The 24,436-nt window shown below is 34.4% G+C and overlaps 2 protein-coding genes across 9 annotated transcripts; one reads left to right on the top strand and one right to left on the bottom strand.

Annotated features, from left to right (window-relative positions):
• Positions 1-7,786: 7,786 nt before the first annotated feature.
• On the top strand, positions 7,787-12,195 carry LOC129295388 (uncharacterized). 8 transcript variants are annotated; one of them, XM_054933913.1, is made up of 13 exons: positions 7,787-7,952; positions 8,298-8,423; positions 8,602-8,661; positions 8,789-8,905; positions 9,448-9,531; positions 9,617-9,735; positions 9,826-9,927; positions 10,253-10,366; positions 10,792-11,008; positions 11,093-11,146; positions 11,238-11,333; positions 11,451-11,483; positions 11,838-12,195. In XM_054933913.1, the coding sequence occupies exons 1-13, from the start codon at positions 7,935-7,937 to the stop codon at positions 11,931-11,933; spliced, it is 1,236 nt and encodes a 411-aa protein (XP_054789888.1). In that variant the 5' UTR covers positions 7,787-7,934; the 3' UTR covers positions 11,934-12,195. The 8 variants fall into 8 exon arrangements, with proteins under 8 accessions (XP_054789888.1, XP_054789924.1, XP_054789881.1 ...); XM_054933949.1 differs by lacking the exon at positions 7,787-7,952 and adding an exon at positions 8,040-8,049; XM_054933919.1 differs by lacking the exon at positions 7,787-7,952 and having other exon boundaries at positions 8,220-8,423; positions 10,792-10,860; positions 10,942-11,008.
• Positions 12,196-14,833: 2,638 nt separating this feature from the next.
• On the bottom strand, positions 14,834-20,431 carry LOC129294341 (zinc finger CCCH domain-containing protein ZFN-like). The gene is made up of 7 exons (XM_054932627.1): positions 20,208-20,431; positions 18,661-18,818; positions 18,023-18,085; positions 17,210-17,329; positions 16,584-16,877; positions 16,039-16,368; positions 14,834-15,439 (listed from the first exon to the last, which is right to left on the bottom strand). The coding sequence occupies exons 1-7, from the start codon at positions 20,254-20,256 to the stop codon at positions 15,161-15,163; spliced, it is 1,293 nt and encodes a 430-aa protein (XP_054788602.1). The 5' UTR covers positions 20,257-20,431; the 3' UTR covers positions 14,834-15,160.
• Between the last annotated feature and the right edge of the window lie 4,005 nt (positions 20,432-24,436).

Here is a 24,436-nt window from a genome sequence, read left to right as displayed (position 1 = left end):
GCTTTGACTGCTCATGATTCATGTCGAAAGGGCATAGGTTGTTTGATGGATTAGATCATGCATTAGATTATGTTTTGTGCCTGTGAAGGTATAAGTAGGTATAAGATTTAACTACGAGTTAAAGAGTGTCAGGGGGCATTCTGTTGGTTATGAAAGGCCATACCGGCCTATGTCATGCATTCATGCATTTTAAATGGCTAAATTATATATTATGTTGAATTTATTATTCATTTATTCGATTATGGCTTACTTTGTAATAATTAATATAGATTTCTTTGTTACTGAGACTGTGGTTGTCTCACCCATTTCTTTTCAATATTTTCAGGTCCAGGTGAAGGAACCAGTGGAGGACGGGAAAAGGAGCAAAGCTAGGGGTTGTTTGTGAATTAGAAAAAACTACAACTCCTTTCTTTTGAGCAAATCTATTGTAATGTATTTAGGATTAGGGTATCAGTAGAATATGATTATGTATATGTGTGTGAGTATGTGTGGATTGTATGGCTTGTGTATGAATTTTTGTTTGCTTGTAGACTTGTGGCTAGAAAACTTGGCTATGGTGTGTGGTTTTGATGGATTTATTTAGTAGACCAAATTTTCACTACAAGTAAATATTTATTTTGGTATATAAGTGATTCTACAAGCAAATGCAAAGTGGTTGCATTGTAAATGGTGTGCTATGGGCAAACATATATCTTGAATAGAGAGAGTGGGTGTGTAGGCCCCATAGAAATCTTTGAGCCAAGTGAAAATATTTAGCGTGTATATTCATATGTGTATATGATATTTGGAATAGTTTTTAGCCACTCTTGTGTGATTTGTGCATTTTGGAGGTTTAGGATCCATTTTGGAAAATGGCACCTGGGTGGTCAAATTTTGATATAAAGGATTTTTCTATCATTTAAATGTTCTATTAGGTGTTTTTAGTCCTATTTGACATGTCCAAAGTGTTCTCACAAGTTTGTGACCATTAGGATGAGATTTGGACAATTTTGAAAATGGTTTTTATCAAAAAACTGCACTTTTACATCTAGGTGTCTAAATCTTAATCCGACTGTTGGATTTCTCTAAAATTTGGGTCACAAGTAAAACCTTTTATAAGTTTCGTGTGGGCTTTGGAATCACATTGATCGGATACCGAATGGAGAAACGGTGTACTTTGAAATTTGGTCTAGAGGAGCTATTGTGTGCTGTCATGATAGCAACAGTGATGATATTGCAACATGCATGAAATTCAATCTGTTCATAAATTTGATATGCCAATAGTACTATTTAAAAGTGACATGTGGGCTTTAGAATCTCTCCAATCGGAGGTCGGATAATGAAATGGTGCACCACAAAAATTAGTTTGAAGTGCTGTTAGCTGTCATGACAGCAAAAGTGATCAAACTTTTAACATATTTAATTTTTAATCTAACCGTTAGATCTTTTTAAAATTTAGTACACTTATAGTACCCTTTGAATGTGACGTGTGAGCTTTAAAATTTCTTCGATCGGGGATCGGATGATAGAACGGTGCCTCTCGAAAGTTAGCCCGTGAGGGCTATCATGACAGTAATTTAATGCTATCATGACAACATCTTTTTACCTCGCTTTTGCCTAGCTTGCTTCCGTGCGCTATAGGTAAAACCTATAATTTTTTTGTATTTAAAAAAGGTTTTAAATGTTTACTTTACAATCATGTATTTGCTTAGTAATTTAAATAATTTGTTTCCTAAGTTAGTTTTAGGATTAACTCTTTAACCACACTTAGTTTATTTAAATTGTGTGATTTTTGAATAACACTCGGGGCAAGTGTTACAATTGTTATTCTATTAGTAGGCCTAATTTACTTTTTGATTATTTATGTATATATTTTGCATGATATTGCCAACTAGAGATAATTCAAATTGTGACTTACTCACACTATGAGTTTTGTTAAATTATATAGTATATTTTGAGCCCTAAGGTGTATGTGTATGAATTGTGAAATCTATAGCAGGGTCAAAATACTAATGCAAGTAAGAGTCGTGTATGATATGTAAATTATGTTGATTAATTGATGAAATATGACATTAAAGCTTCCTTTTTTGTTTTTGAGATTAAGGAATTGAGCAATGAAAATGTGTTTCATGAGTATTGTTAATGATATGGTGCATTACACAAGTTTATTTTAGTCTATTAAGTGGGGTCTGGGTGGTGTTTGTAGCTTTTGACTATTGGTATAAGTTTTGGGCATTCAAGTTATGTGGAAATAGTTAAAAAGAAGAAATTTTAAAATGAGTGTTTAACTTTTTACTGAGAGATAATTTTATTATGAAACCAAAATCAATAGCTAAAGTTAGGAGAAAACTCTTTATAGATAATTAGATCACGTTAATCGAATGTTAAACGGAGGAATGGGGCGCATTGAAAGTTGCCTTGAGTGGTGTCAAATGACAATAGAATTTTGCTATCAAAAAGCATGCAATATGTTGCAGCATATGGAGCATAAGCCACGATCCATGGTACAGAAGGTCACGAGTTGCAGCGCAAGTGCAACGAGCCACAATGTATGCCTTTGTTTCTACACAAATTCACTGTTTTCCAACTTCATGCAAATGCAATGATTCTTTTAATGATCTCATACTTCTACATAATTACCAAACTCAAATTTTTAATTTGTAAATATTGTTTGGTATGTTTTAAATTATTAAAAACTTGAGATCCTATTTATGAAATTTGATAAACTTGTCATTTTTACCTTGAGATAATCTCTTAATTACTTGAGATTTAGAGTTAATCGAGAATAGTAAGGGAGATTTTACATAACTCCCCCACTTAAAAAGATATCTTACTCAGAGAACAAGTGTGTTCTCAATTCTAGTTTTCTCTCTCTCTTCTCCCTTAAAGAAGTTCTTGTGTATCTATCGTGCATTAAACACCTATATCCATCACTATGATCGGGTTACCATGAGGCAAAGATAAGGCTGAGCATCGCTACCCAAGGTATCATTATCGAAGTCAGCAAGGTTTCTTTCTACACTCATTTTCTTACAGTGGTATTAAAGCAAATATTATTCACGTACCTGTATATTCTTTTATTACTACAATCTCATATATGGGTGTTATCTTGATTTGGTTCAACTATATATCATGCGAATCATTCTTTTTAATTTCATTATGCAATGAATTTGTATTATTCTCTATGTTTTTCATGTTTTTTGGGCATAAATAATGCTTATTGAGAGGATAAAATATACTTAAAAATGTTAAAAGAGAAAGAGAAAGTTATGCCGAGATCAAAAGTAATTTTGTTTTATACTAGATCCCTAAAAATGAGAGATTCAGACGAAATGGTTGGTACCATTGTGTAGTGCTAAAAAAAAACAACACCAAGAATGTCAAAAATAAAGATTGAATGGTGAAGTTACAAAGGAGAGAAAGTTTAGGTTTGATGAACCTAACCCACTGGCTGTAAGCTAGGTTGAAGCGACCTGGTTAGAGGTAAGGGATGATGGCATGTCCAAAATGACACCTCATCTTGCATTTTGATGCCCCTATTAAAAAAAAATTTGCTACATGTGGTTTAGGTTGATTGATAGAGGCCCACCTTACAAAAAAAAGGAAAAAAGCAAATCAGGTTAAGCTATAGAGAGAAAGGCCCACATCCATATTTAAAAAAGAAAAAAGAAAAAGGGTTGTTAAGTCAAACTGACTTAGTTAACCAAAAAATAATATAATAATATTTTTTAAAAATAATAAAAAATTGAAAATAATGTCAAGTGGCAAGTGTGGTCTAATAGAGGATCTAATATACTTATGGAACATATTATCTAAAGGATCTCAACATGTGGATTCTAACTTTGAGGTGCATGTCATTATCCAACGTCTTTAAGGTGGCACGTGAATCTCACTCTTCATTGGCAAGAGTGGAATTTTCTAGATTTTTTATTTTTTTTCTAAATTTTTAGATTCAAACTCATTTTAAGGAAGTGTATGATACGTGGACCATGCAATTGAGATGTGGTTTGTTTATATAAATTCCTAAATTTGACATCTATATTTTGATATATAATTTTTTTTATTTTTAGGTATACTGAAATTAATTTAAGAGATTTTTAGTGCTTATAGGAGCGAATTTTAAGTATTTATAACTTATAAAAATAATTATAATTATTTATCATATATGGATAAATATAAATTATTAGTCTACCAAAGTACTGAGATGTTGGAAAATATCTCTTTAAGAGGTATTTCAAATAAAATATTTATTTCAAAATGTGATCTTTTTGAATGAGGATTCTAAAATAAAGAGGCATAAGTACCACCACTTGGTGAGGATTTAAAAGTAATCTAAAAATAAATGCAAATTAAAGCAATTGTTGACTAAGACCAACCATGAGCTAAATTTTAATGAGAGTAAAATATTCTCATTGAAACGATAATTGTAAAAGTACTACAAATATAAAGTTTCACAATTAATCTTGAGAGAACTTTTCCAGTGTGAAAAAGGGAGAGAAGACATATGACCAACCATTAAATTTTTTTTAATAACATAGCATAAATCATTCCTCTGACTTAGTGAAATATCGATTCTTTTAACGAGCTCAATTAAATAGGGAATGATTTTTCTTTTCTAAACGAATTTAGGAAAATCTATACTAAATGCACTCCCTAATAACTTTTTAAGAGTCGATTAATTATGAATAGTCAGAAAGACAAAGAGATAATTTTACATATGTGTAGGGTTGAAGTTAAACTCCAAGCATTCAAATGCATTGAAGAATATTAGAGTAAGGCTAAACTTATTTATGGTTGTCTAAATTCCCAAACTAAAAAATGGTTAAAAAGAGAAACCTATAGTCTTACCATATTAAGAAGGGTAAGGCATTACAAAAGTTCTCTCTTGACTTTAAAAAAGTCAACTCATCTAAGTGATGAAATCAGAACTCCTTATGAGATTTAAGAAGATAAAAGCTTTTATCATGAAAATAAAAATGATAAAATGGTAAGCGATGACTGCATTATAATACCCACTTATATGATTGTCTTGTACTTTTTTGATTTTATGTTTCAAATATGTACAAAGACCATGTGTTTGTTTTGAATATCATGAAGTATGTTTTAGACATTATTCTATTAAATTCTTTAATATAAATATTGTATGCTTCATTTGAGTAGAAGCTTTTAGAAAATGCATTTTCTAAGAGTTGTAGATGAAAATCTATTCTAAAGTACTTGTAAATTTTTTTTGATAGATGTTAGTGGCATTATTGGAATCCATGTGATGGGAGGTATAAATGTAATCTCCTGATCATAAACCTAATGATATCATTTTTATTCTAGTTAAGAATAATACAAATACGTGATATTGTATGTTTTATCGTGCTATATTGCTAGAATAGAATGTTACTTTGGCTTAATTCAATGACAAAAAATACTATTCGTATGGAATAGTTTTGTAATTGGATTGAGAATGGCTATTAAAAACATAATTGCTAAATTAGACAAAGGGGATAAGCTTTGTAATTGGATTGAGAATGGCTATAAAAACATAATTGCTGAATTGGACAAAAGGGATAAGCTATATGGAGGCAATTGGGATATTTGGCACTAAAAGGTCTTATACATGTTAAAGGAACAAGATGTGATTAAGTTATTGATTATAGGGATGGTGGAACCTAGAGCTAGGGATGCTGCCCAGCATAAGAGGGATCACAAGGCTTACAGGGCTCGGAGAAAGAAAAACAACATAGCACCTATTACTTTACTGAGTGCAATGGTTGATGACCTTATCTACTAGTATGTAAAGTACACCATAGCCTAAGCTATATGGATCACACTAAAAGACAAGTTTGGATGTATTTCCACCACTAAACTAAAAAGGTTGACAATTAAGTTTGATACCTTTAAGTTGAGGCTCAATACTCCTATGAAAAAGCATATACGAGAGATGGCTAACATGATCTGAGATTTGAAAGAAGCTGGGCACGTATTGTTGATGAAAAACAAGTTCAAGCTATTGTAAAATTGCTCTCTTCTAGTTGGGAGCACATGAAAGTGAATTTTAACCCATAATGAAAACATAGTCATTTTTGACGATGTAGTAAAACATCTGAAGCTTGAAGATGAACACCTTAAGGCTTTATAAATTCTTTTGAAAAGGCATATATAACTAAGGGAGTTGGTCCTTTTAACACCTAGCTTGATTCCCAAAATGGCAAGAAGAGTAAGAAGGATGACTTAAATTTCAAGAATGAGAAATCATTCAAGAAGAAGGGTAAGAAAGGTAGGATAAAAGCTAACCTAAGCATAGTCGAATGCTATACTTACTAGAAAATAGGCTGCTCCACAAGAGATTGTCCAAAGTGAAACAAATAGGATAAGATACTAAGAAATTGAGTCAATTCACATATTTCAAATGTAATTAGTACTATATTTTTCTAACAGAACTTGTTTATTCTTCTTGAATTGTAGACTCATACTCCACGAGCAGAAATGAATAGGGATCGAGGATCCTTTGTAGAGTATCATCGCTTGCTGAATTCAAAGCAAATGGCTTTATATTGACAAAAAGATAACAAATATAACAAAATACATGGCATTTTATGTAAACAAATAATAGATGTATAAACATTATATTATTTTTTAAATATTTGTTTTTGTATTAGTTTTAAATACTTACTTTTGTATTAATTTTATCCATATTTTTTTGCTATCAATTGGTGCATAGTTTTCCAGTATTAAACAATAAATTATTATTTATATAATTCTTATCAATCATAGTTTTTAAATATTTTTCTTTTCATTTGTTTATATAAAATGATGTTTTAATTGATATCAAATAATAAAATTATAATTTTTTTCTTAAATTGTGTTAACAATAATGAGAACAAAGTCACTCAACTGAAAAAACAAGCACATCGCCATGTGTGTTAAAAATAAAAATTATATTAATTTTACTCCTCCTTAAATTGTGTTAAAAAATTAATAAAAATATTTTTTATGTCATGTGCCATACATATTTTATTAATTTGATGTGACAAATTCTACTCTGCAGCCAAAAGAAAAAAGATATAACAAAATCTATTAATAATATAATAGAATTAATTAATGGTAGAGGGCTTTGAAAAATAAAATTAAATATTATATGAGTTAATTTTAAATGTTTAAAGATAAATGGGTTATATACAACTCCCTCAAAATTTAAAAAAATTTATACATTTTAGCAAATTTTTAGGGATGGTTTTATAGTGAATAACAAATTTTAGCAAGCTAATGATTTAGATAATAGTGTTTTCATTAATTTGTACTTGATGCATTTATAATTTTCTTGTACTCTTTCTTTTCATTTTAAAATAATTTTCACTTTAAATCATATATAAAAATTAGGAAATTTTTTGACAACTCAAACTGAAGCAAATTTAATATTCTTTTTATTTCAAATTATAAAATATTTTTTAGAGACGATTCAACATATTTAAAATATAAGATACTTTGATAAAAATAAAATTTTATTAATAAAAGTTTTTAATATTATTCTTTTTATATATTCTCTCTTTTTAATATTTTTTTATTAATGAAGTATTAAATTAAGGGTATTTTTAAAAATTTATATTTTTTTTAAAATTAAAATTATAAAATATATTTAATAAATTTTATTAATATATAAAATTTTATTTAAAAATATTTTTTAATTTAGGATGAAGTGAGTATTATTTAACTAAAGTCAGAGTTGGATGGAATCATTAAAAGAAAAAAGAAATGATAACGTTGGGATATTTGAGGGAGGGGAATCGCTCGGAAACGCAAATCTTGACCGTTTCCCTATTGGCGGTGCGCGCGCTATTCGCTTCTTACCGCTCCTCTTGCCCAATACTCACTTGACGTACTTACCGTTTCCTCCGTATTGTATATCATTCTCTATACCCCCGTCACTTTTCATTCTGCCTTCCCGCACGTCGCTGTTGGGGAAGATGAGGTCATCCGATAATGTACAATCTACTCTCTTCTCTTGTTTCTTTGTTTTGTGTCTTTTAATTAATTCTTTCCTGGGCTTTTACGGTTCGATAAATTTCAGATCAACGCCAGGCATGTGATCGATTCTCATTTCATGTGTTGGCCACTATAATAACTCATTTATATATGGAACGATTTGTGTCTGCTAATTTTTGCGCACAATTTTACTTTCTTACCATTTTTTTTTTTTTTTTGCATTCTTCCATCCATCAATGCCGTCATCGTCTTTATCTAGGTTTTATTCCCTCCAATTCGTCATCCGCTTCCTTAAAGTTTTATAAATGCTTCTGAGTACACTTTTCCCTCCTTCCTTCTACCAGGCATCTTTATTTGCCGCTGATTCCAAGAGTAAAAAATCATATCCTTGTGTTATCTTCCCGGCAGCCGGCTTACTTTGTGTTGTCACGTTCGTTACAAGTTCATTTTTTGCAGAAGGCTGCAGAGAGGTACGTGAATAAATTCTTTAAAGTGATAAACCACTCAAAAGCGGTGGCCCATAAAGTGTTTCTTTCCACCTGAACATATTTATAAGCTTGTGTGTAAAAGCGATGTCGATAATGAGGAATTCCATTTTTTTCAAACTTCAATACTTTGGGTTGGTCATTTTGATCTCGCATACTGCAGAAATTAATAGGATGGAGAACGCATAATGCTCTTCAAAGTTTGGAAACTGACAAATGCAAGGTTTGTTTGCCTCACCATGGATGCTCTTATACTCCGACATCATATAATATTTTTAGATGATTTACTCATTATCTGCCATTACAAAATGTTCAGATTTTGTGCTGATATTGTTTATCTTGTTTAGTAGAACCAGTGCAGACCCAGAGGAAGTGAGACATTACCTCAAGGTATAGTCTCCAATACTTCGGATTTCAAGATGCGACGTATATGGGATCCTCCGGGAAGAAGTCGCGTCAAAATGGATGTAAGCTTCGGTGTGTCGTGATTGTTCAAATTTTGTGTGTGCATTTTTGTGACCCATGAAGAAAAAATAGCGTGGGCAAATTGATTACTTCCTAAATTATATAAGAAGCGCCAAAGTGGTATGTGTCTGTGAACGCACAATATCAAGCTTACAGGGATTGCATTAACCTCCCAGCTGAATTATATAGCTTGAGATAGAACCTTGATATCTCACCATTTACATTGCTTATGGTATTTTAGTCAACTTAAGCTTGAAATTATTGCTGGCTTATTAAAACGTGTGCTCTGACTTTATGCGTGTCTAATAAGAGAAGATTGTGCCTTATGATTTAGCCAGCCTGTATAAATCTTAAAAAAATTTCTGTCTCTCGTTTTAAGCGGTTGTTGCTTGCCTTTTCTACTTAAACCTTCGTTATCTTTATCCATTACCCAGTTAATTACCATAATGCATGTACCATCGGTTCAGTCTCACTTTCATGTTATGCTCCTTCAAGTAATTTATCTGCGATCGTGGTTGTGCTTGACTTGCACAAATTATAACAGATTAAGGCAAATATGTCAACCAATTTGTTTGCGGTGACAGTAGGGATAAAGCAGAAAGATCTTGTGAGCAAAATGGTCCAAAAGGTCTGCCAACCCATTCTGCAGTTGCTTGTTACAGACTTTCATTTTGGTGCATGAATCTTGACCTTTCTTTCCTTTTAAATTTCAGTTTCTAGCAAGTGATTTCATTGTGATGCTCTTCCATTATGATGGTATTGTTGACAAATGGAAGGGTTTTGAATGGAGTGATCAAGTGATTCATGTGTCTGCCATTAATCAAAGTAAATGGTAAATAATCCCCATTTTTCTTCGACATCAATAATGGTAATATTAGTAACCCTAAATGTGGTTTTTCATGTACCTCTTTTTATTGATTAGGTGGTTTGCCAAGCGTTTCTTACACCCTGACATAGTTGCAGATTATGGATATATTTTCCTTTGGGATGAGGACCTCGGAGTTGAAAATTTCCATCCTGATAAGTATGTCAAATGCGTTTACCTAGAGCAGTGAATAGTTTATTCTATGAATATTGGATTAGGCTAACTTTTTACCCCTCCTGGACCGTTAAACTAATTCAAGGGCTAATGCTATATGAATAGAACAAATGCACACCAAATATAATGTTGTAGGCTTGAAGTTAACATAATCTATAAGCAAATAAATATCTATCCTCTCGTGTAGCTTTTATCAGCAAATTAAAAATCAATTTATTGGAAGGTTAGGTTAATTTTAATGGGAAAACTTCGCAAGCACATTAATCATCATCTTAACAAGGAATGTTCGATGTCTCCTGGTTGATTTTAGGTATGTTTCTATCATCAAAAGAGAAGGGCTGGAGGTATCACAACCTGCACTTGATCCTAAAGAATCAGAAGTACATCATCAGATTACTGTACGTGGGAAGTCAGAAGTTCACAGGTATCCTTCTTACCACATGAATCTACAAAACATATTTATTGAAGCCTGTAACCACGTTTATGATAGCAAAGCTTTACTGAACCACTAACCAGCAATCAATACTTATATGTGACTTAAGTCTTATTGAAGTCTTATGGAAGTCCATCTCCCGGTCAACCCCTCTCGCCCCTTCTTTTCTGATGGCATATTTGCCTTGTATTTTTGTGGTTTGGTTACCTCGTACTGCACGCCTACCTGCAGAGGACATCTAATGAGGTGGTCCTGACTTCAATTACCCCAGCCTCCACTGATGAGAAAGAGACCGCCTGGGGGGGGGGACAAAGAGAAGAAAAGGCGTTTTCATGTTTCTGATGATGTATTCAATGAATGTGGTTCAAATCGATTCTTCTGTATGCTGCATACTTTTGGTCATTTTGTATTTGCAGAAGGACATACAAAGCTGCTGGCAGTGGTAAAGGGTGTGATGATGACAGTACTGCTCCTCCTTGCACCGGGTACAAGTTTCTTGCTGTAACCTCACAGGAACCTTTTGTTTTATTATTTCTAGTTGAAGAAAGACCAAGTTTTTGCTTTAGGTGGATAGAGATGATGGCTCCTGTTTTCTCTGGAGCTGCCTGGCGCTGCGTTTGGTACATGATCCAGGTGTGTCATTCTGTAATGCTTAGCATTGCTGCAGCCATCACTCTGTATAACATGTTCATTTATTGTTTATGACTCATTTTACAGAGTGACTTGGTCCATGCATGGGGACTAGATATCCAGCTTGGCTATTGCGCGCAGGCAAGCAAAATTCATTATTTTTGTCTCGGGATATCATCCATCCTTTGCTTTTGGTTTTTACTTCAATCGTAACCTTGCTTTTTCTGTATAGGGTGACCGAACCAAAAATGTTGGTGTTGTGGATGCCGAATACATAGCCCACTATAATCGCCCCACTCTTGGAGCTTCACTAGACGAGAATACTGAGGTCAGAAATACAGCATCTCCATCAGAGAGTTCAGTCGCAGATACTTTGATTTCCTATTACGCCTCTACTTTGGAAGGCATAATTGAAATGAAACTGAGAATTGTCCATGACATGCAGGTTTCATCTCAGGCTAAGGATCACAGAGTTGATGTAAGTTATCATCCTGTCCTTTCTTGATTTATCAAGTGAAGCCATCGTTAACGTTGCATTCTGCACTTCTAGATATGATTACAAAGCCCCAGTTCAGTAACAGTCAGATTATGTTCTGGCTAAGTAACTCGTGCTTCTGACTGGGCAAAAAGAAAAGCTTTTGTCTATGAATTTTCATGGTGCATTTGCTGGGGTTTTGTGGCAATAGTCAACGCAAATAATCCCCCTGGCCTTGGGTGCGACCTTGTAAATTGAAACCAACTATATTACTCGGTCAATGATCATGGCTTTGCCAGTTGATTGTAGATGATCAACTGTTCATATCTGAATAAAGAATATATTGGTGGAGTGCAGGTGAGAAGACTGTCGTTTCGCGAATTGCGCGAATTTAGAAAAAGATGGAAAGCGGCAGTGGAGCGGGATGAATGTTGGAAGGATCCATTTAAATAATAAATAGCGAACGCAACATCTTGTTTCAAATTTTCAAAAACAAATACCCATCTGCTTTCCGGAAACAGAAGCAGAACCAAGTTAAGCGGCAGTTATAGCTTCTGTTGTACATGTCAAGAGACAAGTTTAGGGGAGAGAAGTGTTGTAAATCTGCGGGTACGCGTTTTTACCTTATGTTTCAGCTGATACCTTGTTTCCGTCATATTTCTTATGTAAATATTGAATGACAGACTACGCAATTTTAATTGATTTGAAGCACTAACTAGTAGTCTAGTACTTTTGTGGTTGAATGTGCTAATAAAATCATCCTCAGCTTATGACCTTTCTTGCAATGCGAAAAAATGACTATGGAGCATTCCCAAGTGTAGCAAGTGGATAAAGCCCAAGCCATGTTCCTAAAAATAAAATTTACCTGAGATCTTGCAAATCGTGGAACGCCTCTTACAAAGTTTTAGATCCAAAATGTTTTAAACTTTGTGCAAGACTTTCTATAAATGTATGGAAAGTAAACAAGACTTTCTACAAGCCTAGACTATTTTGTAAATTATGCAAGACTTCATGCATATATGTATGTGTGTGAATGTAAGTGTTTTAACTTTGTAACTTGTGAACTAAAATCTTATGAATTATACAAGACCGCTATAAGAAAGTTTTGATCATTTTACAGTTCAAATTAATCGCTAACAAGGACCTTGGTCGTTATTAGCTATTGAGCAAATATGAAACCCTTGATGACAAATATGTTTATCATTTGGTTTTTATGACTTATGAGCAATTTTGCCTTATAATATTAATAAAAGTCAAAGTTATTGCTTGAATTAAGTCTACGCTATGCTCATTTCTTCAAAACCCAAATTACCTTGCAAGAGGATTATAGAATAGTAATTATATGATTAAATTACTTAAAAAATTATTTAGTTAGAAGAATATTGGGGAAAAAAATAAGAACATAAACATGATTTAAATAATATCAATGGTAACTTGTAGGAGGTTATTACTCTCAAATTTAAAATTTATAGAAAGTTGCACTATTTACCACTCATAAATAGTGTTGCTCATTTTTCAATTTTCATACCATGCAAGAGACTCAAATCTTAGTCCTTGTTACATTACAATCGAAGTTCAAATGGTAATGACACACGCTGTGTAATTGCTCCTGAAAATCAGATGCAAATCAACATTACACGGGTGTGTTAGCTTGTGTTGAAAAGCAAAGGCATTAAATCAAAATTTCATGACGCTCGTTGCTTGGATGGTTGAACAAGTCCTGCAAGAATTGAATTGGAAACTCGGGCAATAGGTCTCACGGAGAAATAATCACATTGCAACACGACGGTAATTAAAAAAAAAGGGGGAGGGGAATTGACCCATCCTTCAACCATACTTTTATTCGATAGATAAGAATAATATTTATATGACCTTTGTTTAAAAAAAAAAAAAAGGTTAAACTCACAATCATATTTTTAGGGAAGTAAATTCTTGTTGTCTCTCTCTGACGCAAGAAGTAAATTTTTGTTCAAGTCGGCTTATCCAACATACTCGTAATGTTTTTGTAGACTTATATTATTATTAATATATCCTCCTCGGATAGCAAGAATACTCTCAGAATGAACATGTATAGAGTTTAACACTCAAGTTTATCCCTCTAGTGTGTATGGTTTCTTGAATTATTGTCATTGCCTTGTATTGACAAACAACATGCTGATCATACCACTCACAATAGTAATTGTATGAACAATTTATTATTTGTTGCCATGGGAAAACACATTTATCATCTAACATGTATATCTTCATGAATAACAAACGCCACTATATGATCTAGACATGAATGACTTGCTACACTAGATCAATCCTTCAACTTCTAGCATGCTATTCATGGGGGCTGATGCGAATAATAATCGCGGGGGATAATTTTCACATGAGGAAAGTCGTCGTGGGGGCCGATGAGAGCTGCATAAAATGCCTCCAATCTATAGGCCCGTCAACTAAATTGTGCTCTTGAGGAATAGTGAATGAACAGCAGATATGATTCTCGGTAAAGAAAGATTCAACTTCCAGGCTATCAACTTCGTCTAAGATATCGGCCTTTCACATTATTACCCTCCCCTCCTTAATACTCAATACTGATACCCTGTAATCACTACATCTACCACATCCTACTCTCATCAGAATAGCTATTTTTAATTTCTGCTTTAAGATATGACACAGGCCACGTATTTGTGACACCAAATCCGTGAGCAGCTCATGAACGATATGTGTCTCTGCAACAGAGAGGCTACTGCCCGAAGTCTCTGGAAATAAATTGTAGACCAGACCGAGATTTTGTTGCATGTGAACTTTGAACCAATCCAAGGCAGAAAAAACCATCTTCCTCTAATAATTGGATCATGCAGCTTTGTTGGCTGACCCACGGAGCATTCTCTACAATAGCACCCGTCATGTTTGCTCAGCAGATCAGAATCCTATAACTCTGAAGTCAAAACATATCTATGCTCAGTCTCTCGGCATACTAACTTTAACCTAAAATACATGGTCCTGCACTCCTGCCACTACTACCTCCAACTTCCACTCACCCTTCACGCAGATTGAACTATCGATGAACCATAGGTTAAAAAAAAAAAAAATTTGACAGGAAAAAATGACGGAAATACAAATCAAAATTTGAAAAGAGCCATCAACATTAACCTCACACGGCTACTTTGAATTTCGTAAAAGACATAGAACTGATAGTAGGCAGCCCATGAATATAGTGAGTAGAATTAAAATAATGATGATACCGTTGCCGAAGGTTAATTCTACATGCATGCAGTAGACAGCACAAATCCAACATCTATGACAAGCTAAAAGCTCTGCGATGAATTTCAGACCTGCGTTAAACAATTATCACAAAGGAGGCAGCATTTGGTTATCAATAAATTATTAAAGAAGATGATTTTACATCACAGGAATAAGTTCGTTAAAAAGACAGGCTTGAGAACAGAAGAAATGTTCACATCAGGTTTGACCTCATGAGACAATATTTGATGAATTTTATACAATATGGCAACATGAAATCCAGAACAGTTATATCAGTCAACTGCATGCATTATCAGGTTGACAGAATTACCATGACATGACCTCTGTACATCTCCAGCAATGGAGAAAATGAATTTACATTTTACAGTTACTCATTTATCTCCCAAAAAAAAAGTGTAAAAGGCAAATGACCCATTTCTAAAACACTTCATTCATGCCTCATCATCAATGCTATCTTCAGAAGACATCGGTCTAGTCTCTGACAGTGAAAGCCGTCGGGGCTTCACCGAGCCTGACTCAACAAGTCCTTCTGATGATAAATTCAATGCAGCAGTTCCTGATGATGACCCCAATAAACGACGGACAGGGGTATCAGATGAAGGTGATGCAGACATATTGTAAGGGAAGATTTCCATTGGATGATCAAACTTGCAACTTGGGCCAAATTTGCAAATGCCATAACGAGAATAGAAGACACACAAAGGCTCTCCCTGTAGTAGGAAATTTGACAATGCATTTATCAGCTTGTAGCATATCAATAAGGATCAGACTAAGATAAATCAAGAACTGCATGGAATAACTCCAATAATGTTCAGAAACCATGATTTGATCAGAAAAACATAACAAGAAAAAACATGCTCCAAATAATTCGCTGCTCACTTTTCCTTTATCATTTCATATTTTTAGTTTCACCACTGCTTAAAGCCATTAATGCCCCTGTTCTATGTCCCCTTCAAGAAATCTCAGTGTGCGTGTAATGCACTGCTCCTATGGTTTCTTAACAGGTTTTTGACACATTGTGATTTGAATGACTTATAGATTGCTATCCATAAAGGAGAACTTGTAACTTTCTAAGTAAAGAAGAATTGTTTACAACAGGAAACAAATAGGTATTATTTATTACAATTACAAGTGGTAATAAATCAGGCAAGCCAGCAGTAAAATTAGAAAGACTACTCTTTTTCAAGACCTTAATAGATTCAAACCTAGACGAACTATCATGCAGTACACATCAGAAAACAATAGAAGCTAAGACAATGGGGAAAACCATCATGGTAGAAATACGTTGCTGATAAGGAACAGAACTCACCGGACGTAAAGGAAGGCCTATAGGACTCAAGACACAGTCAGGTGTGGGTATTAATCTCTCACGTGGATGATGAAACCGACAGACTGCACCAAACTTGCAATCTCCAGTCTTCATGTAGAATTGGCATTCGGGCTGACCAGGCCTCTCAGGAAATATGTTCTCCCTCTGCAGAGCATAAAACCCCAAAGGAACAGAGCCAGAACGAAATTGAGAATATGTCCCCTGAGATCCTGCACTTGCTGGTTCACCCATGCGGGAAGTTCCATACATCTGACCATTTCCTATTGTTTGCTGTGGACTGTCTGACGTAGAGATTGATCCAATCTGACCCTGAAGAATACAAATAGCCCATTAGCTTGTTGGCATGCCTCAGCAAATAACAAATTTTAGCATAAGAAACAGGATGCTTATGTCCAATGTTGAATCACAATAAGTTAAACTCAAGATAGCCCCATCTCAGAACAGTACCTCATAATCATCTACATGTCCACATAAAAAGCACACCATTTCTCATATTTTCTTTAAGAAAGCATGGATGAGCTTACACTGTATGCACTCCACCCAGGAACTGAAACCACTCCCTGAGGTAAAATCAAAGGTGCATAGCTTGAAGGGCCTTGCCAGCGTGGACTAGGAACATAAGAAGCTCTAGACCAATTTGTCATTCCCCCTGCATATGATGACTGCTGGCTAGGTGTAGTTGGAGAATGAATAGTAGGATAAACAGGAGAACCCCGCAATGAAATCATCACATTATTTGGCTGAGGATGGTGGAATTTGCAAGTGCTCCCAAATTTGCATTGTCCAGTTCTCAAATAATAAGCACATTCAGGTTCATTCTTCATAACAGAAAACAAAAATAAAATAAAATACAACAATAAAATCAGTAATCCCCAAAAACCAGAGAAAGCATCTAGAAAAGATTCAGATGTCATCAATGCATAACTGCATCCCAAAAAATTTGGAAAACCATGGGACAAAAATAAGGATAATTTGAATTAAATGTTTGCTTGCCTAAATGTGTATTAACCATGTCAATTTTGTTAGCCCAACCAACCAATGAGGCAAGACTAAACCACAAATTGATTAATTACTTGTATTTGTTTAATAAAAAAATAATTACTTGCGTAGAAGTCATATAAAACTGCAAGGAAAATATTGGTACACTAACCGGGCGAAGTGGGTAGCCTAAACTATTTAGGGCAACTCTTCCAGCAATCCCAGCCTTTTCTCTTGGATGGTGAAACTTGCATGTGGCTCCAAACTTGCAAGTTCCCGTCTTCAGATAATACTGGAAAGCGGATAAAATATATTAGTTTCTGAAATATGCTTAAATTCTAAATTGCACAAGATTAGACACACCCTGTGTCACAACACAAACTAATGCTCGACATATAAAGGATGAAACTAACATTCACAATGCTCAGAGAACATAAGTTTTGGAACAAAAATGAAAAATTATCAACAAAACAAGGATTTACAATTTAGCATGAATAATTTCCAGCTCGTTCTAACCCAATATAACTAGTAGATACATCAATTGGTTTTCAGTCAGATAAGAACTACAATGAACTAAAGTTTTTTATCAAGAACAAGTTATATCAATGTTTAAGTCAAGTCAAGTCCATGGAAAGCAACTTCAAATTCTATAAGCATTCCATCTCAACTTTAGATCAATCCAGTGATAATAAATAGCAAACAAAATAGATGGTATGCAAAATAAGCCGCCAGCTAGGTCGCTTCCCCCCTACTTCCATTCTATACTGTTTAAAAAGTTGAGCTATACTGAATTACTAACACTGTATGCTTCACTTGCACAACTAGATATGAGGTCCAAAAAAGAATGTTAACTCAACCAAAGTACCTCATACAGATTTCGAAAGTTTTACAAAAATTCTAACTTTAGAAAGAGATGATTAGCAGCGTGTATGCATAATATAAGCAACAGTGCACCTAGTGAGTGCATTAAGAAGAAAGTACATACCTGACATTCTGGCTGTCCTATTCTTTCCGGGAACTCACCTTTCATCCTTGCGGTGGCAATGGCCTGAATATATTTGAAGAAAAAATTATCAGGAATCTAAATTCCACAATGTACTAACATCATATCAAAACAATAATTAATAGAAGTGCAACATGGTTTAACATTATGCAACATTGATGCAAGAAATTTATTTTATTGGCAAAAGTGCAAGGAACATGTATATATAGTTCAACATGCAAACATGAATAAGAAATGTAACTCCTGCAGAGAAACGAGTTTTATACACCCAAAGTTATCAGCTAAACATGAGAAACATATCAAGAAAATGGAAATGCAAAACAATCTATTGGTGTATGCCAATTATAATAATAATCCACCAGCTGACTGGAAGATGCAAGTGCTAAACAAAAGGAAGAAAATAAGGAAAGAGCACACCTCAGCAAAAAAATATATAGAGAGAGGAATATAGAAGATAGGCTGTCAGTAATTTCATCATTCTGAGGGATTCCAAGGCAATAATAAAAAGGATTTGGCACGAGTACATTTAAAAATCTTAACAATAATAATATGCCAACAATGTCTAACCCTAATAGTATTAACTTGAAATTACAATTTTTCAAATATGTTGCAGCTTATACCAGCTTCCTGTTAGGAGGATGATTAAATCGGCATGTTGACCCAAATCTACAGAGGCCTGTTCTGATGTAGTAAGAACAATCTAATTCTCCTGGACGCTCAGGATAAGGTCCAGATTCCATTGTTTCACCTGATCTCAATTTCATTTGCCACATTGCATCTGAAATAGCATCACAAGAATAAAGTAATTTTTTCCAATCAGACATCATCTAATCTAAATTCATATAAAATAGAGAATGGGAATTGAAGAAGTTAAATATCATCCTCATTGATTTTGTCATGCTCTGATCTCTGGTATCAATAATTATCCTCATTTCCATCCAATCTCATTGACTTTATTTTCCTCAATATAACACAAACGTAGATTGTGAATGTGCATTCAACAAGTGGAAAAATAGAGAGCTTCAAGTCATGCATGCCAAGAGAGAAGTTGATGAAACTTCTTTCTCCTAATTCACTTTCTTGACCACTCAAACGGTTTTTAAAAATGGTAAAATGAAAATGACTTCAAGATGTAACGAGGCCCCATCCTGGACAAAAGAGTTACTTGCATGAACCAGGACTTTCAAGCTAATTTCCCCTTTGCCTTTTTGCACTTTCCATTTCTCGCCAGAACCATAACTGCTTTCCAATCACCAATCAATTTTAGGTCATTTGCGGTTTCATTTTAATATAGTAAGAGTTGGGTCTGATAAAGTTGCTAATCAACGTGATGAAAATAAGTAAATATATAGTATCTATATAATACGGTAGGAATATTATTTTCTTACTAACTCATATAATATTTATTTATTTTCTATCTAAGGTTGAGAAAGATAAGAGTTGCGTAAGATGGTAGTCGAATAGCATTTATAGAGCATTCGTTAATAGAAAGTCAGGAGAAGATAAGGTCTTTGGTCAATGTTCCCACCATAAAAATACCATGGCAGGGTCAATAGAAGCAGATGCAAACACCCCCAACCCCCCCCCCCAAAAAAAAAACAAAGGGAAAAAAACAAAAAACACGATCCTAAACTGAAGCAACTTGGTCTCCAAAGTCATGAGGGGACTAACTGCTAGATACTGAAACAGGGAAGAAGGCTGTGCATAGAAGAAGGATAACTACATAACAATATCATCATCCCGTATTCAGTAACCGAAGGACAAAATTCAATCTAAATAGCTCAAAAAGGAAAGCGGAAGAAGAGGGAGGGAAAGAAAAGAGAGATGATCGATGAAAGAAGCTTGCATTGAAAGGGAAAAAAGTACCAATTTGACCGATAAGCAAACCCAATTTAATAGCAAAACAATCAAATAAAAAAATTGAAGGAAGCCATGCCTAGAAATGCAAAACAGGAAATGAAACGAAGGCTATAATTACAAAAGCGATCGTATGAATAGGGAGGAAAAGTAAGCAATGGCGAGAAGACAGGAATAAGAATCAGATGCCAACAAATGATGAATGGGGGGGGGGATTGAAATAATGGAAAGGGATTCTGCAAGGATAAAACCACATCCATGCTGAAGAAAATCAAAATTAAAGAGGAAGGAGAAGAAGCAGGTGCGAAACCTTGAGAGAGGGCCGCCGGGGACATAGGAATTGCGGCATCGAAATCCATTGGGAAGAGACCTTCTTCTTCTCCATATCAACAACCGGGTGCGAGTGAAGAGAAGCCCGCAAGAATTCCCATTCCCGCACCAGTGAGCCGATCAATTGGTAGGCGCCGGAAAGAAAACTTCTTTTATTTTCTCCTTTTTTCTTTTCTTTTTTTTTTCAGAAGGGGGGGGGGGGAGAGAGGAAGGCGCTCTCTTCTCTCCACAAACAGGAGGGAGAGGGAATAAAAACCACCCAATGAGCGGAGCCCCAGTGTTGTGTTTGCATTTTTTGTTTTTTTTTTTTTTTTTTTTTTTCCTTCTCAGAAAACGGACGACCTGCCACACGTATGCGCATTCTGTCTCCTTCTTTCTTCCTAAACCCCGCCCCCCTCCTCTTTTTACCCAAGGAAAATAATAATAATTGACTTTCCTGATTTGCGTCAATGGACACGTGCTCCCTCCGACAATTTACCATAACTGCTTTCCTACTAATTCCCGCCATCTCCTTCTTCCGCCTTTTTCATACCCCACCCTCCCCCATTTCAATTAACTCCGTTTTCGTGGTTCTTGCTTAATTCACCTTTTCTTTTATTACTATTGGAAGTAATTTCATTCAAGAAACTTAATTTTTAATTATAATTATAAATAAAAAAATTTAAAAGAGCGAAAAATTCAAATTTGGGACGATTTACTCCCGGAATATGTTTTGTGAACACATGGGTGCAGTTTTTTCCATAAGCAGACTCCTTTTTTACCCAAGAGTATAGAAAATAAAAGCCAAAAGATAATGTAGTGGAACTTTCCTTTGCGTCTTTGCCCTCTCTTCGTTTTATTTCTCTTCCGAAGAGAGGCGATGATAAAAGGTCGTGCCCAGCGCCCCAGCTCATTATTACAGATTAGATTGAGACCAAATTAGTCATGTTCTTCATAATTTATAAACATAATAATTTAGTCATAAATATTTTGATATATTAATTTGATTAAGTGTCTACTTTCAGAAAAGACAACTAGATAAATAAACAACAAATACAAAGCACTTGAACTCCCTTTGAAATATTGTATTTTTAAGTTTTAGATTTGGGGAAAATGACAATTAAATCCTAATGAACTAGTCACTTCAACTTAAATCCTAAGCAATTTCACAATACCAACAAAGTTTTGTGTTTTTTTTTTTTTGAAAGTATGAGTTTAAAGGAATTGACTTAAATAGAAGTTAAGTATGAACATTTGTGTATTTGGAAAATAAATTGTGAATTCATCAATTCAAAATTGTAAAATTAAGAGCTAAAATTTTAAATTTCTATAATTGTTACATTTAATACTTTTCAACATCAAACATAAATATTTGTATTTCTTGTTAATATTGGTAAAACAATTTGCAAGATCATCGCAACGATTTTTTTTTTTTTCACTTCCTAGTATAAACATACTAAGTTGTGCTTAACTGTATAATAGGGTGCATGAAATACTTGGGTGCAAAAGGGACTAGAAGAACGGGAAGAATAGAGGAATGGGCAAAACAAGATCATTGAAGGTCTAAAAATGAAGAAGGGAATAAGAGCTTACTCAAACTGACAAAACCATCACGAAAGGAGGGAACAGAGTATGCCTTTCTATTGCCAATGGTGTTTGTCGTCGAGAACGAAGTTCTTGGTTTGAAGTATACCTCCGATGGTGCTCATCGCCAATGTGCTCATCGAGAAGCAATAGAAGGAAAACGTATCCTTGAGTTTGTCGCAAGGGCAAAAGGAAATGAGTGGCAATGGAAAAAATTTCACCTAAGTTATTATGGTGTTTTAGAATTTTTTCAATATATCAAAATGTCACTTAAAGACTAAAAAACTTACTTGATATTATGAAATTACTTGAAAATCAGATTGACTAAATTTTCCCTTTGGGATTTAGTTGTCATTCTTGCTTTAACTTATATTATTAACATTATAATGCAATGTTTGGTTGGTAAAAAAGTATTTCTCAAAAATGAAAATTTCTCAAAAATGAGAAATTCACCAATTTCATTTTAAAAAAATGTATTTCTCAATTTTTTTATAAAAAAACATTTTTCACATACTAAATATACTGCAAAATCTAGTTTATTAAACTATAGAATCAATAAACAAGTAAATAATACAGGCTGAAAGTTCAATCAACTTAAATACAAAGCCAAACCTATGTAACCAACACACTAACAACAGGATTCGGAACAAAGCCAGCAAAACATCCGCCAGACTATCAGTATATATAATCTTGCAACACGAGAGAACCTGGGGGGTAGTGATTGCCTTCGCCATCATCGTCATCTAAAGCCGGATCAGTTTTTAAAAAAAAAAAAACAAATCACTGTTTGGACCCATTGATCGGATTGGATTGGATAAGGTCGAGTTTACTGGGTTTTGAGTTTTTATAAGGAGACAACTCCCTCGTTGTCCTTTTGTTTTTTATTGCATATTGTTGATGTTTTTTAGGATGATTTTGATTTGCAGGGCATCAAGGCGACGAGATGGCGTCCTCGACTAACACACTGCCTTTTTTCAAACCAGTAATTAGCGTGTGATTTTAGATGTTGGTGATTCAGTATTCTTTTTAAAGGCTTCGTAAAAATGTATTGCCTTCAGACTCTTGTTGCATCTTCTTGCTTTGCTTCTTGATAGATAATGAACTTTGAAATGTCTTGCATTTCTCCTATCACGATGAGGAAAGTTGACTCGATTGCTTGAATTCTCTTTCTTCAGAGTCACAAAAGAAATACTTGGGTTGAACTTTAATTTAATTCAGGGAAGATCAAAATCAAACTCTTCAACTTTTGTCTGGGATTGACTGCAATCTAAAGTCCAAGAATGGAAGAATCAGTTATGACTCCTTCATTCGGATTCATTAAAATCAACATAAATGATCAAATAAGAGTTACGTGGATATATGCAAAAGGTTGAAGTTGATATGGTTTGTCATGACATGGCAAGTGAGATATGTACACAAATGATTTTTCATGTATAGTTTTTTTTCCCCCCTAGCCGTGTGTTTGAGGTCACGTTAAAGAAAAAAGATCTTAACATGACTATTGGCACTTGAGTTTAACGAAGGTGTGAAGTCTAATTTTACCTCTAATGACGGACAAAAAGGTCTATACTATCATTGTTTTATCCTCGCAGATGTCATTAAACTTGGCAAATTCCATAACGACTTCTTTTAATGGATTTCTCAAATAATAAAGCCTCTAATTTTGTTGATTAACAAGGGTAAGCAAAAGCTTGAGAGTTTCATCAAAGTTATGTTAAATAAATCACAAGAGCATGAGCTCAGTTCCCTAACGACATTATCTAGACAAATCATTGGAATACTAAAGCCTCTAATTAACTTGCATTAATTATGTGATAACGAGTTTGATATGAACTTATTTAACACGTTAGGGATGAGCTGACAACCCGTGACTCGTTAAATTTGCCCATACCTAGTCAAAACTAGGAGAAAAACATAGGTGGGCTAAATTAATGGGCCAACCCATATTTGATGTAAATGGGTGGAATAATTTATGGGTTACCCCTCTGGCAGCTTGTCTCAGCCCATATAGAGGTTCACTTAAACATCTTTAAAAAAAACAAAAGAAAAGAAAACACTCCCAGACATGGCATATTCTATTCAATATTTATGCAATCCAAAAAGAAAACCCTTATTTGTTCCTTCATCATTCTTCCGCACTAAGCCTCTCAACTCAAGTTCACTACTCGCGTCCCTCTATTGAGTCAAAACTCTCCTCTAGTCATCATTCATTAACACTCTCATTGCGGGTGTCACGCTTTGAAGTTAAAGACTAGGGATAAAGCCTCAACTCAACCTTGCTCATGATTTGTCTCCCTCTCCCTTGCGTCATGATCTCCTTCCACTCCAGATCCAGAGCTGAGACCCATGGAGTCATCGTCAGTGCTGTGGCCATTGCAATCTTCGTCTCCCTTACCTCTGCTTATCTTGCATGTTGCAGTATCGCTGTCATTGCCTACCTTGCCATCCACAGATCTAGGTTTCCCTCTGCTTGAGCTATGTTTAATCAACTCACAAATATGCTACTCTACACCTATTTTTCTTTTTCTATGGATTTGTTTCTTCATCAACATTAGCAAACTGTAAATTTGTTGGGCTTTTTTTTTCTAAATCTACAAATTTGTTGACTGGGTTATTGATATGCAAGTTGAATTCCTTGTCTTCTTT

The sequence above is a fragment of the Prosopis cineraria genome, unplaced genomic scaffold, assembly GCF_029017545.1.
Source record: "Prosopis cineraria cultivar Desert tree isolate PC_DT_omini unplaced genomic scaffold, ASM2901754v1 PC1, whole genome shotgun sequence".
NCBI lineage: Eukaryota > Viridiplantae > Streptophyta > Magnoliopsida > Fabales > Fabaceae > Prosopis > Prosopis cineraria.
The sequence above is the reverse complement of the archived record's forward strand: the minus strand, read 5'-3'. Positions and strand labels throughout refer to the sequence as shown.